Raw genomic sequence first — 13,397 nt, forward strand, 5'->3', positions numbered from 1 at the left:
CCAAGATCAAAAGTTTTTTATTATAAACAATGTACCAAATGTGCCTTCCAATATATCTTTGAACAGATGTATATTTTTAATGTGTTAACATCTTTATTAAATTGGCTACAGACAACGACCTGGCTCTGTGTTTTGTCCTAATAATTCTGTCTGGCGTGTTTGTAACTTCTTGGTCCAGAACCTTTGGTGACAGCTTACCAATAATTGGTTCCTGAGACGGTAGGTCTAGGCTAGGCATAGATCTCCATAGTACAAATGGCCTGTTTACAAGGGATATGTCAATCTCCCTACCCGCTCAGGAGCCTGATTGTCCTGTAACAGGTTCTACATCAATTTTAGCAGCAGAGTTGCCCCTGATCTTTTAGCCTAGGCTAGTATACGCTGCTGGTCATGACTTACCAATATATTAATGGGAGAGTAATCTCAGCACGCAGATCACTCTACCTTTCCCTGGTAATCTATGTGCATGTATAGAACACCAACCCTCACCATACGGGCAAGCCAGCGTCCGCATTAGGAACAGCAGCCACTATATATTACAAAATGAAACCCATGCAACACTGCTTTAGGCCAATAATAAAGTGGTAGCAATTTATTTATTAAATAGTGCCTTCCTTAAAGACTAGTAGTTGAGCTCTTATGGAATTTTGCCAACAACAAAATAAAACGGCTGTATGCACAGGGTCCTTATATTTATTTAATATATTTATATAATAAAATGATCAGCCTAAAATGTAAAGCAGTTTGTCATCTTTTGATACTTCTATAATAATTTAGTTTAATAGCCACTTGCAGAACATTATATAATCAAAGACGACAAAACATTGTAAACCCTATTAATTACGTTACGGTTGTAGTCGGTATATAATTACGGTGCCACCATGAACCAAACCAATCAGTAATCACACCAGCTTCGTGTAATTAAAATGTAAGAATAATGGCTTACTGACATATTACGCTGAAATTTACAAGACTAACGTTTCATAAGAGGAAAATATACAATTTTTTATATAAACTCTGCTGAAATGTCTTGTTAAATGCAAGAAATGCTTTAACTATTTAAGCTGTCAGGATAATGACAGGTGGATTAAGACTAGGCGATGTGCGATATCTTGGTGCGCCGTCTCCATACGCTTCTACGCTGCTGTACAGTGTGAATCCCGCAAAGGATACAGTAAGCGTCTGGCCCTATATTTAGAGCCTATTGCACAGGTAAAGTGTATATCAGTAACGTAGCAAATAATTGTCCATTCACACAAATTTCTTCCTTGTGGCTGTGAATCTTTCCATATACTGAAGAACAAAACATATAACGAAAAAGTTAATGAAAAACCTAATTTGTTTTATATTTGTACATTAGCAATGCCAGTTCCCAACTGCTATTACATTAGTCATTAACCAACTCTACCCCATTTATACTTTGGGGTCACAATATGACTACAGTTGTGCCCACTTGCAATTTTTAAATACCGTATTTGCTCGATTATAAGACGAGGTTTTTTTCAGAGCAAATGCTCTGAAAAATACCCCTCGTCTTGTAATCGGGGTCGTCTTCTAATCAGACCTCAAATGAGGTCTGACTATTAGACTAAGATCCAGATCCCCCGCATCGCTGCAGGGGACCTGGATCCTCCTGTGCGGTAACCTCAGCTGCTGCCGGCGTCTATCACCGAGCGCCGGCGAAAGTGCCGGCAGCAGCCGAGGTTGCATACGTGCGTACCTTCCTGCTCCCGGGATAGCCCGCCCACTGCGGGGAAGCAGAGCCGGTTGTGGAGATTGCTGCAGGACCGGGACCCGGCGGCACTGTGCCGTCCCTAAGCAGATCCGGTAGACCTCTTCAATTTTCGGGAGGAGGCGGGGCCTAGCGGGGTCACACAGCGTCATGCTGAAATCCCGTGGGAGCTGCAGCAAGCGCCTGCTGAGGCATCGCGGTGAGTGAAGTGCCTGAGTATATTAGTGTCTGGGTTGGTAGGTAAGTGTCTCGGTGGGTAGGTAAGTGTCTGGGTGGGAAGTGTCTCAGTGGGTTGGGAAGTGTCTGGGTGGGAAGTGTCTCAGTGGGTAGGGAAGTGTCTGGGTGGGAAGTGTCTCAGTGGGTAGGGAAGTGTCTGGGTGGGTATATTAGTGTCTGGGTATGTAAGTGTCCCCCTATATGCCACTCTGTCCCATGATATGCCTTTTAACCCCCTATATGCCAGAGTGGCATATAGGGGGTTAAAAGGCATAACATGGGGCAGAGTGGCATATAGGAGGGTATAAGGCATGCCTGGGGGCAGATGAGCATAACTGGGGGCAGGTTGGTAAATAAAAGGAAATTAAAAACAAAAAAAAATAGACATGAATTATTATTTACTAGTAAAACTTTTTTCCTATAGGGTCGTCTTATAATCAGACTTTTTCTTTTTTTCCTAAATTAATATTCAGATTTGGGGGGGTCGTCTTATAATCGAGCAAATACGGTAAATACCTTTTGTGGGGGTGTATTTTGTATAATGTAAACACACACACACACACTAACCTTATCATATCCTTGTAAGTCTCGGAGTTTCTTTATTTCAAAGAGGTTCCCTTCCACAGCCAGCAGCGATATCTGAGAATCACTGAGAATGCTCTGGGGCAACATACTGAGCTCCAGACAGTTCTCCTCCATGCGCAGGACCTTGAGACGTGGGCAGCTTGAGATCTGTATGGAGATCTGAGATATCTGGAAGCATTAAAGCAAAATGCATTAATACGAAGGAAAACAGCCATTTTATACTAGACTCATTTGGACCCCCCTAGAATGGGTAATATTTGGGACTTTTTGTGGTCTTTCATTTTAACCCCTTAATGACAAAATGCATTGTTTTCAATGGGTTTAGGGACCGCTCATTGTCCTTAAGGGGTTAACCCAGTTTTAAGCAAGATTTAGGTAGGCAGAGCAAGGACTAGAAGTATGCAAAAACGACTTCACCCATAACGCCTTTACACTCTGCAAATTCCTGCATTAAAAAGCTTCCCCCATCCTGTAACGTTATGACATCACCTCACATGGCTTGACACCATAAAATGTAAACACCATAAATGTTTCAGGAGGTAAAATAGCTGAAGTGCACAATTCCTGTTAAAGTGGGCAACATGGTCGGTTTTATACTATACAGTATGTCTCTGCCATGTGTGTATTTTAGTTGCCACAATGGAGGTTTAAATTATCAGGCAACACCTCACAAGCCTGAGGCTTTCCAAATTACGTTTTATGTATTTCTTTTTTTTACAATTACTGAAAACATTTCCCTGATTTATTTTCCAAATTATGTTTTATGTATTTTTTTTTTTTTTTTTACAAAAACTGAACATTTTTCTGATTTTGTAAAAATGTTTTAACTGCCCAGTAAACCACGTTATCGTTACATTCTAATTTCTGTAACAGTCTGTTAGTGGCTAATGCTGTGCCGCTGGTCCATGGGTTTGCCAACCTGATTCTGGTTCAAATTTATTTCTATGGCTTGCACGCCAGCCACCTCGTCCGGTACAGCCTGGATCCTGTTTTTTGACAAGTCCACCACGTCCAAATGCCGCAGGGTGCAGAGCTGGGGTGGCATGGCTCGCAGCTGGTTGCCCGATAAGTTTAGGGTCTTTAATGCAGAAACCTGACCAAAGTCCTTCGGGAGCTGCGTAATCTGGTTATTACTCAGATGCAGCGTCTCCAGCTTTTTCAATTTACACAGTTCATCAGGAAGTCTGGCTGTTAAAAAGAGAAACCTGTTAAAAACATATCCTACTTTTCTAAAACACTAGATTTTCTGAAACAAAACATTTTTAAAGAAAAGTATAATATAATTTAATTTATATTTAAAATATTATATTACAAATAGAAATGCTATAATGTCTGTTATAATTAACACACGTTCTCAAATTCAGGGTTCTCAAATTCAGGAAGTCGGGTCTAACTGACGAAACACGTAGGGCTCTTCTTCGTCTGTACAAAGGATTGTATATATTAACGTCTCACTCATCAAAGGAACACTTGTTCCCACTCATCACCTGATTGCCTATGGTGTATCCTTTTTAGCTTCTAACTGGGTCTCATTTGAATGAATATCGTTGCCTCCACGTGGTGATTCCTCCCAGGGACCATAATGAAATGAACTCTAGGGTTCTTTTTGGCATACAGAAGGAGGGTGAGAACCCAACCGGGACAAACACTGAGCAGGCTCAAATTATAACAGGCGTTATAGCTTGTCTATTTGTAAGAAACGTCCTTTGTGAGAGATTTTAAATTGCCGTATTTGCTAGATTATGAAACGACCCCCAAAATCTGAATATTCATTTAGGAACAAAAAAGAAAAAGCCTGTATATAAGACGACCCTATAGGAAAAAAGTTTTACCAGTAAATGTTAATTCATGTAAACTATGTGAACTATTTTTTTAAAATAAAAGCTATGATCGAGAAAAATATTTTGGTTTTTATTTCCTTTTATTTTACAACCTGCCCCCCCTCCTAGTTATGCACATCTGCCCCCAGGCTTGCCACTCTGCCCCAGAAATGCCTTATACCCCCTATATGGCACTGTGTCCCATGATATGCCTTTTGACCCCCTATGTGCCACTCTGCCTCCAGAAATGCCTTATACCCCTATAAGCCACTCTGGCATTAAGGGGGTTAAAAGGCATATTATGGGGCAGAGTGGCATATAGGGAAGTATAGGGTATTTCAGGGGGCAGAGTGGCGTATAGAGGGTTAAAAGGCATTTCTGGAGGCAGAGTGGCATTAAGGGGGTTAAAAGGCATTTCATAGAGCACTCTGCCCACAGAAATGCCTTATGCCCCCCATTTAACACTCCCTCCCTCCAAACTTACCGGTGCTTCTGATTCCCCGGTGTGTATTCTTCCGCTGCAGCCGGAAGGAGGTGCGGTTAACAGCGGGGTTGTCTGCGTCCATCGCGCAAACCTTCCCCGACTGTCAGAGAGAATTCCCCGCACGTCTACACGCTGCCCTGGCTACACACCGGGGAGTCCGAAGCACCGGTAAGTGGGGGGGGCATAAGAGAGGAGGATCCAACACTGCGGGGGATCTGGAGCTTAGTTTCATAGTCAGACCTATTTGAGGTCTGATTATAAGATGACCCAATTATATGACGAGGGGTCTTTTTCAGAGCATTTGCTCTGGAAAAAAACCTCGTCTTATAATCGAGCAAATACGGTATATTTTTTCAGACAATATTGGGCTGTTTTTTTCCTCTCTTTCTTTCATTTGTTACAATATTTACAGTTACAAGAAATAATTTCCTATATTTACGTGGTGCCTTCTCATGTTTAGCACAGGCAGTAAAAGGAGTTGGTTGTATTTCTAGTAGAATGGACTAATATAACAGACCTTGAACAGATACTAATGACTAAAATGCAGCTGCCTGAAAGCATTATGCAAAAATAATTGTTTGTTTATAAAATAAAAAAGCATAACATTGTTGAAAATGTATTTCAAGCTGATACTAATAAAAAATGGTGGGCGTTCCCTCAATACAGTTTGCTTACACAGCACACAATTTTAAAGTAATGGATGGATTAGAAAGAATTAAAAAAGGAGTATAAAATAAAAAAGTGATGTTATGGAAGCTCCCTTACTCAGTTTGTTGTGATTTAGTGACAAGCTTTTGAGAGCGCTGAATTTTCCTATCCACGCTGGTAACACTTCTATTTTATTATTGGAGAGATTTATGGTCCGGAGGTTTCCAAACAACTTCTGCAGATCCTCCGGGAACTAGAAATTAAGAAAAAAATAAATAAATAAAATATATATATATATATATATATATATATATATATATATATATATATATATATATATATATATATATATATACATACATATATACATATATACACAAACACACAAAGTAAACTGCAGCCATCATATCCACTTTCATGCATTTTTATTTTTTGGAGCCCGAGGTGCGTGCTCCTTTGGTGCCGCATTCCGTGCATTAAGGCAGCGGAAGCCTGACAAACTATTCTGGATCTCCCCGAAGGGAGAATCCAGACAAAATTCCTTCCCTCCCTCCCTCATGGGAGGGCCGGATCTTCGAGTCAAACCCCGAAGGGTAGGACCCCTTTGAACTTCAGGTAGATCCCGAGAGGAAAGACCCCTTTATGGATAGAGGGAAGGGGCCATAATGCTCCCTACACCTCCACCAGCTAGCTCAAGCTTTCACTGCACTGCAGTGTCCAAAAAACGTAGTGCCAAATCGTAATTCACTTTCATCCACTTTTATGCATAAGATAGCTGCATGCACCCTTTAAATTGTTGTGTTGTACCCACCATATGTATTTGCCCCATTCCACACCCCCAGATAAATACCATGTGATGCACTCACCTCCGCTCAGCGAATGCTACACGCCAGGGTCTGTTCAGACCCAGTGCGTATGTGTGGAAATTCCACATTGGCAGCATTTCCCGGTCACTGAATGGCTACTTCAAGCAGCCAATCAGTGGCAAGAAATTTAAGACCATGGAGGAGAAGGGCAGCTGCAGCAACAGGGCTGCAATTCAAATGTCAGGGAGACACTTAATTTGCATTTTGGAAGAATGCATATTAAAATTGCTCACAGAGTACTTTAATATGCATTGTGGAAAACAAAGAGTGATATTCAGCGCTTAAAATAAAAATGCCAGAAATCTGGTGTAATAACACAACTTAAACAGGCATAATACCTTGGTGCTGCAGAACCAACACACTGACCACAAATGTGTAAAACATAATACACAAAACAAAGAAATACATTTACAAAAGACACCATAATATGTGTGAAAATTAAACAATACTTAAATTTATCTAAGTGGACCCTTCTAAGTGGACCTATTGAAGATAAATTTAAGTATTGTTTAATTTTCACACTTATTGTGGTGTCTTTTGTAAATTTTGTGCAGCACTTTATTTCTTTGTTTTGTGTATTACTTTAATATGCATTCTTCTATAGTGGACACAGAACTGTGCCCTTTTAACTTACATTTTCTTTTCTTACCTCGGTTAAGCCTTTTTCTGTAAGCTGGAAAACTCCAGTCTTCTGTGCAGTCTCTAGATGGGCTTTCAAGGCACTGTTTCCCATCGCGTACAACGGGATGTCGTGTTCTCCAACCAGCAAAACTTCTCCTGACAGCTCAATCACACCTCAAATGCTCAAAAGTCCGTCTGTACAACCACTTTCGCTATGGCATTAAAACAAGGATATCATCAAAATCACACAATAACACCATAGCCCCTATTCTCGCTCTTCACATATTGAAATAAAAATGTAAACCCAACAAGAGGGGGGATTTACTTCTAATTGTAGCAGGTTATTCTTTTAAGGCTGCAAGTTGAATTATGAAACATTCCCCCTGAGTCTTTCTTCCAAGGCTTTCTCACCATAAAAGATTCTTGTGTAATGTACTTTTTAAATGAATCATGTGAGAAATTGGCTTAGTGACAGGGTGCAAAGAGTTGTGGTTAATGGTAAATTCTCAAGCTGGACAACTGTAGTAAGTGGGCTGCCTCGGGGTTTGTATTGGGTCCAGTTCTCTTTAACGTATTTACTAATTATCTTGCAATAGATATTGGGAGTCACTTGTCTGTGTTTGCTAGGGGGCTGGGCAAATAAGTGGCAGATGAGATTCAATATAGATAAGTGTAAGGTAATGCACTTTGGAACTAAAAATAAGTGGTCTGTGGATATTTTTAAGAAAAGTCTGGATGCTTTCCTGGTTCAGCTACAACTGTCAAAAGGACAGTAGTATTAGCAAGTTGATCCAGGGAGAAATCTGACTATGGAATCAAGAAGGAATTTTTTCCCCTGTTGTGGCACAATTGGTAATTGCCCCAAGTAGGGTTTTTTGCCTTCTGTTGGATCAACTTTAGAAGTAGGTATGCGTGAAATATATTTCTGCAGCCCCTAATAGCCCCCATAGGAGTTATGTGCTATACCCATAGTATCCCTTACCATGCCCTCTCACACTCTCCTAATGTCCTGATCCGTCCCAAAAACTGCCACAACTCTTAAAAGTTTCTTATCCAGTTCCATCCAGGCTGAACCCCCATTTAAAGTTTTGGGTTAAATCCTTGCAGAATGCAGACAGTCCTACCTGTGATCGCACTTATAGAACTGACAGTGACCTTGTTCCAATACCCGCAGATATCCTGGTGAGATCAGAGCGGTGTAAACATGCCCTGCTGTCGGTAACAGTTACTCCCAAGACAATCACATAACTCCTTCCGGAAACAATCCCCTCCTCGCTCGGTTTCTCCAGCCTATGGTTGGCGTTAGTGGTGGGTGAATGTTGTTATGATGCCATACACAATATGGCGGCGGTGAACAGTTATCTCCGGTTGGTTGGCTTCATGAGTCATCAGAAGCCGCGGCGCCTGATTGGGTAGCGCTATTTGGCGCACTCTTTGCATTGGATAGTGTGTGATCGGTCCGGTCCGTATCTATTATCAACGGGTCTGCAATGGCAGCAAATCCTTGGGATCCGGTACAGCCCACGGCAGCATCTGCGCTGATAGAGAAGTGTTTGGGATGCGGAGTCCTGACACAGGTAGTATTACAACCCTTTTCCATAGTTATCATGGCATTTTGTGTAACCGTGGCAACAACAGGGCTGCTTTCACTTTCAGGGTCTTCTTCCGTATTTAATAATGAAAATGGATTTAACGTTTACGTTTCAAATGGCCAAAAAGGGACACCTGCGCTTTATGATGTGTTTAGGGGGCGGGGGTTTACAAGACTTTTTATGTGACCTCTAAATAGTTATTTATGTAACAGAGTAATGCATCTAGACAATGCAGAATGTGTTTTATTCACAGAAGCCCCAAATGCAACAACAGGAACCACTACACTCTGAGCGTGGCTTTAAGGGGTAACGTGGGCGTGAAAGTGTTAATGGAAAGAAACTTTCACAGGCTGCTCTCCCCAGAGGGACTACACCTTATCTCCAAACCAGTTCACCCCATGATCCCACTGCCCTACTTGCTGCCGCCACCACCAAGCCCTGTTTAAGGTTGTAAAAATACCCAAGAAGGCGTCAGTATCCCCCTGCACTACTCAGACTCTATAAAAACCCTATTTGGGCAAAAATCTTCCAAATTATAAAATCAGTAATGTGTTAACTCCGAAAGCTATAAGCACAAAGACAGAACTGATTAATTTATATTTGCTGTCAGAATGATAGCGGAAGACATACAAAACGTCATAAAATAAACCGGAATAAAAAAATACAAAATACAAAATATAAAGAAATTAAATCCCCCCCCCCCCGAATCCTATTCTTTTAGGAATCACTTGGTGTCACATGGGGAGGGGAGCGTGCAGCCATGGCACTTTACGGCACTCATAATGAGCTTGGCTGTAAACCCTGGCATTAAACTCCTGCCTGAAATGTGTTATGGAACCCCTAACACTGTATTTGGGAGATGTTGCTGAACACATATTAGGGTTTTTGACAGTGACATTTACCAGGAGCTGTAAATTCACACCTGAAGCAAAATGTGTGTGACGTGACCTGGAAGGGAAAGCCCGATCGCGCGATCGAGCATTTCTATCTGTAACAGCTTTCCGGCTTCGCGCCGGAAGCTGTTACAGGAGATCGGGCAGCAGAAAGCCAGCAACGCTGGCTTCTGCTGCCAGGGGGGAGTCCAGGCTGTCAAACGACAGCCTGATCTCCCATGCAGCGGCAGGGATGTGTCCCTGACGCTGCACGAAGGGCTAGACGTACCGGTACGTCCGTAGGGGTTTCTTAGTGGGCGTTTTTTGGACGTCCCGGTACGTCTATAGGGGATTGAAGGGGTTAAAAAAAAATTTCACCATGTTTTAAAACTTTATTTTTATAGTAAGTGATATGATGCAATCAAAATAATGACATCTAAAGAAAGCCCTTCTTGTCCTAAAAAATATATATATACCTTTTGTGGGTTCGGTAAATGGGAAAGAAGAAAATTACAGCTAAACACGAGCAGCGCAGAAATGTTAAAATAGCCATTGTCACAAAGGGGCCAAAAAATGAAATCAGCCATTGACACGAAGGGGTTAAACATCGATATTTTGCATGACATTATTTTGTATACACATTATTGTGACTTTTTCACAGTAATGTCGCACATCTGCCTCCTGTATGCAATCACCTCATCTGACCACTTGTGAGGCAGCCCTATAAATTCCTAGGCCTCACTTGGAAACAAGCTTTCTTGGTAATGTAGCTGCTGTGGCCTCACCCCAAGTGGGCTCTTTATAAGTAGACAGATAAGAGTTACACTGGAGGAAAAACCACAACACCATCACCCCGTTCAATCAGCAGGTAGCCCACCTAATCTCTTGTCCCGACCCCCCCCACTCCCTACTTTGGACCCTTACATGCTTTTACTCTTCTCCCTACTCCTTAAACATATTCCATCTCCCTTTCCGATTGACAACCCATCCACAATCCACATCTCCCCATCCCTTCTGCCATCATCCTACCGTTCTGCATACGGATCTACATTTCATCCTCCATTAAATTGGTTACTCTCCTCCAGGTTATATCTGTATTATAATTATTTAATTTAATCAAATTTAAAGTATATACTTTATCATTATAGAATAATTGATGTGGTTGGTATGTGTAGCTTGTTTGCTTCACTCAGTACTTTCACTATTTTTTTCTTTAATGATTTAATAGAATGAACTGGATCAAACGCAGCAAGAATTTGTATGCTTCAGCCGTGTAGATGACGTGGCAAAGATATCTGATATTAAAGCTGAAATCAACCAGGTAAATGTCTTCACAAAATATGTAGGTTGTAGATGCATTTCTCTTTCTCTGCTGGTGAGTGTGGGTATGTTAGTGTGTGGTAAAGTGCATGGCTGGATGTCTGTGTGTTGGCTCATGTGTCTGGATATGTGTGTGTCTGCGCATTAGCGTGCGTTTCTGGATGTGTGTGCCCCTACCCAAGGTCAGGCTCTGAATCTGCCCCTGTGCATGATCACGACCGTAACCAGTTAACAATCGGTTTAATTCTATGTATCTCTCACAGAAAAGTCTTGAACTTGAACTGTTGAAGCTGGAGCAAAAAACGGCAGATATCACTCACCCCGTATTCCTTAGTAAGTGGACCCTTTATTGAAGCTTGAATTTCTGCTTTGATGTGTTAAACCCTTAAATATTCTGTGAATTAGCATGATATTGTCAATGTTCTGAATGCTAAATGACCCTTACCACACACATCCACGTTGTATTCTTCCAAAGATACTGTATACATATATTTTCTCCACATGCTATATGTACTTTGCATAAGTATATTACCAGGGTTAAAATTTGTATAGGTGACAGCTTCTCTCTAACAAGCTGCTGGGCTGAGTATCCAAATTGAGTACATCAAGTGCATAACTGGCCTGAGGTTCAACCGATCTGAGCTTTTTGTTGTGTTTGTGGTGATTTTTGTTAAGAGAATGTATGTCTTGGGTTTCCTTAAATTGCATTTACCTCTTACAGGCAAGAAATGCCAGGTCCTTCAAGTAATGAACAGTCACTTGGAGGCCGTGCTGAAGGAGAAACGCACGTTGCGGCAGAGACTGGCAAAGCCACTGTGCCAGGAGAATTTGCCAATTGAGGCATCGTACCACAGGTAATGAATTTAATGGGTTCGCTGGCTCTGTTATTTTTGTAGGCAGACACTTCAGAACACCGCTCACTATGAGAAATATCAGTCATTTTCTTTTATATCGAACCTTTGCAGATCTGCCGCTGAACTGTTAACCTTAGCAGTGAATTTCATTGAGAAGCTAGAAGTCTATCTTCAATCCATCCAGGCAATTCCTAAGATACCGGAGAGTGCCAATAACATGGTAAGCTTAACTATGGAGTGTTAAGCAATGATTGTGCTATAATATAATAATAAGCATTATTTTGGCCATTTCTTATGACACTGGAGGCGCCAATGGAGGCACAAACCTTTCCATTCTCCCTTGTACTGCCAAGTATACTTTATCCAAAAAATCTGTTCCTGGTCTCTTCTGACATTTGTCAGGGTATGGGAAGGGGGTCTCATCACTGCAGTCATTCTGCCTGTGATCTGGAAACAGTATTATTAATTATATTATTGGCTGATCACTCTGTGAGCTGTAATTCAGCCTGCTGTTATCTAGTCTTCATCTACTGTATCTTTAATGTCCGTAAATTCAGTATGGGTTTAACCAATGAGAATGTGGACAATAGGGAATAATAATTCTGTAAGCAACTGTGATTATGTGCAGATACATGGTTGACGCCCCTCTGTTTTGCTTCAGGATAATGCTTTGGTGAAAATGGAGTGTCTAGAAGCAGAGATTGAGGAGGTGACTGAGCGGATCTTGTTGTGGAGAGAGGAACAATATGGACTCCTTCAGGCTACGTACCGGAACAATCGAGAAGCAAGTTCTGGATCTATCAGTGCAAACACATCCTATTTATCTATTGAAAACCTTCACCCCTAGCTATCTGCTCGCTTTGTGCGTTGCTCACCCTCTCACAAGGCTATGGATATTTATGTTCTGGACAGCACTCTTTGGGGTCATCACAATCTTCTTGATTCAGTTACAAGAGGGGATATTGATAACCCCCAAAAACAGGAGTTAGATATATAGAACTGTATTCATATCACCCCTACTGTCATAGAACCACAACAGTACCAATGGCAACAAGCCGAGATATATTTTTACTTCCTCTCTGGCTCAAACCACGGTAAAGGATTATTTGCACTGAATAGTAACTTGTACCTATGGCCTATCAAGTACTTTTCTTTACAGAATATTGTTATTTTGTAATAAAACTAATGCTACTTTTCCATTTTTATTACATTATTTTAAGTGTATTTTAGCTGCTGTTAACTAAAAAAACATTAGGAAATAACAGCATTCAAAAATGCTTAGGGATAAATGATTTATTTTTAATTTACAAAGCCAAAAGCCAGTGTCCTTGCAAATCAGTATACATTAGACTACAGCAGCAGAATTTTAGTAGCTGTAACAAATTGGCCCTCGGTTAGTACTCAGTAACAATAGCTGAACCATTTTGAAAGGCTTTAAAGATTCAAATAAGAATAATCACTAACAGTGTTTATTTTTGTGTGCATTTTGCCCGCTGTGCACGATTTCACATTTTCCATTTCAAGCTTTTTTTCAGCATTTGCCTTGTAATGCAGGTTTTCTGCTCTCTTTGGGTTCAGATTGTTGCGTAGTTCTTCTTTCTGCCTCAGGCTTGTATCTGGGCTGATCCCTTCAGTAGAAATCTGTAAAATTGTTCCAAGGCTTGAGCACTCTTCGTACATACCTAGCACATAAATAATTGTTAGGGGCTGAGAACCACTCCCAGTATTGCAGTAACTCTTTTCTTTAACACAGCAGCACTACTCTCTTTCACACCAAGACTTCTTGG

The 13,397-nt window shown here is 41.1% G+C and overlaps 2 protein-coding genes across 3 annotated transcripts; one reads left to right on the forward strand and one right to left on the reverse strand.

The window, feature by feature from the left end:
- Positions 1-752: 752 nt before the first annotated feature.
- On the reverse strand, positions 753-8,236 carry LRRC57 (leucine rich repeat containing 57). Of its 2 annotated transcripts, XM_053475415.1 has the most exons (6): positions 8,089-8,236; positions 7,001-7,184; positions 5,603-5,738; positions 3,453-3,721; positions 2,516-2,701; positions 753-1,293 (listed from the first exon to the last, which is right to left on the reverse strand). In XM_053475415.1, exons 2-6 carry the CDS (start codon positions 7,082-7,084, stop codon positions 1,252-1,254), a joined length of 717 nt encoding a protein of 238 aa, XP_053331390.1. In that variant the 5' UTR covers positions 7,085-7,184; positions 8,089-8,236; the 3' UTR covers positions 753-1,251. The 2 variants fall into 2 exon arrangements, with proteins under 2 accessions (XP_053331390.1, XP_053331389.1); XM_053475414.1 differs by lacking the exon at positions 8,089-8,236 and having other exon boundaries at positions 7,001-7,864.
- A 166-nt stretch (positions 8,237-8,402) lies between these two features.
- On the forward strand, positions 8,403-12,812 carry HAUS2 (HAUS augmin like complex subunit 2). Its single transcript, XM_053474883.1, has 6 exons — positions 8,403-8,549; positions 10,665-10,757; positions 11,020-11,089; positions 11,478-11,610; positions 11,722-11,830; positions 12,272-12,812. Exons 1-6 carry the CDS (start codon positions 8,463-8,465, stop codon positions 12,455-12,457), a joined length of 678 nt encoding a protein of 225 aa, XP_053330858.1. The 5' UTR covers positions 8,403-8,462; the 3' UTR covers positions 12,458-12,812.
- Positions 12,813-13,397: the final 585 nt, after the last annotated feature.

The sequence above is a fragment of the Spea bombifrons genome, chromosome 9 (genome assembly GCF_027358695.1).
Source record: "Spea bombifrons isolate aSpeBom1 chromosome 9, aSpeBom1.2.pri, whole genome shotgun sequence".
Taxonomy (NCBI): domain Eukaryota; kingdom Metazoa; phylum Chordata; class Amphibia; order Anura; family Pelobatidae; genus Spea; species Spea bombifrons.

Bases quoted from the DNA above. Each gene is read 5' to 3' on its own strand.
- LRRC57 (XM_053475415.1), bottom strand. From the start codon at position 7,084: ATGGGAAACAGTGCCTTGAAAGCCCATCTAGAGACTGCACAGAAGACT. The intron at 3,722-5,602 runs GTAAGGGAGCTT...TCTTTTTAACAG, and splicing joins ACTAAATCACAACAAACTGA to CCAGACTTCCTGATGAACTG. The intron at 2,702-3,452 runs GTTGGCAAACCC...TAATGCTTCCAG, and splicing joins TAAATTTGAACCAGAATCAG to ATATCTCAGATCTCCATACA.
- HAUS2 (XM_053474883.1), top strand. From the start codon at position 8,463: ATGGCAGCAAATCCTTGGGATCCGGTACAGCCCACGGCAGCATCTGCG. The intron at 11,090-11,477 runs GTAAGTGGACCC...TACCTCTTACAG, and splicing joins CACTCACCCCGTATTCCTTA to GCAAGAAATGCCAGGTCCTT. The intron at 11,611-11,721 runs GTAATGAATTTA...GAACCTTTGCAG, and splicing joins ATTGAGGCATCGTACCACAG to ATCTGCCGCTGAACTGTTAA.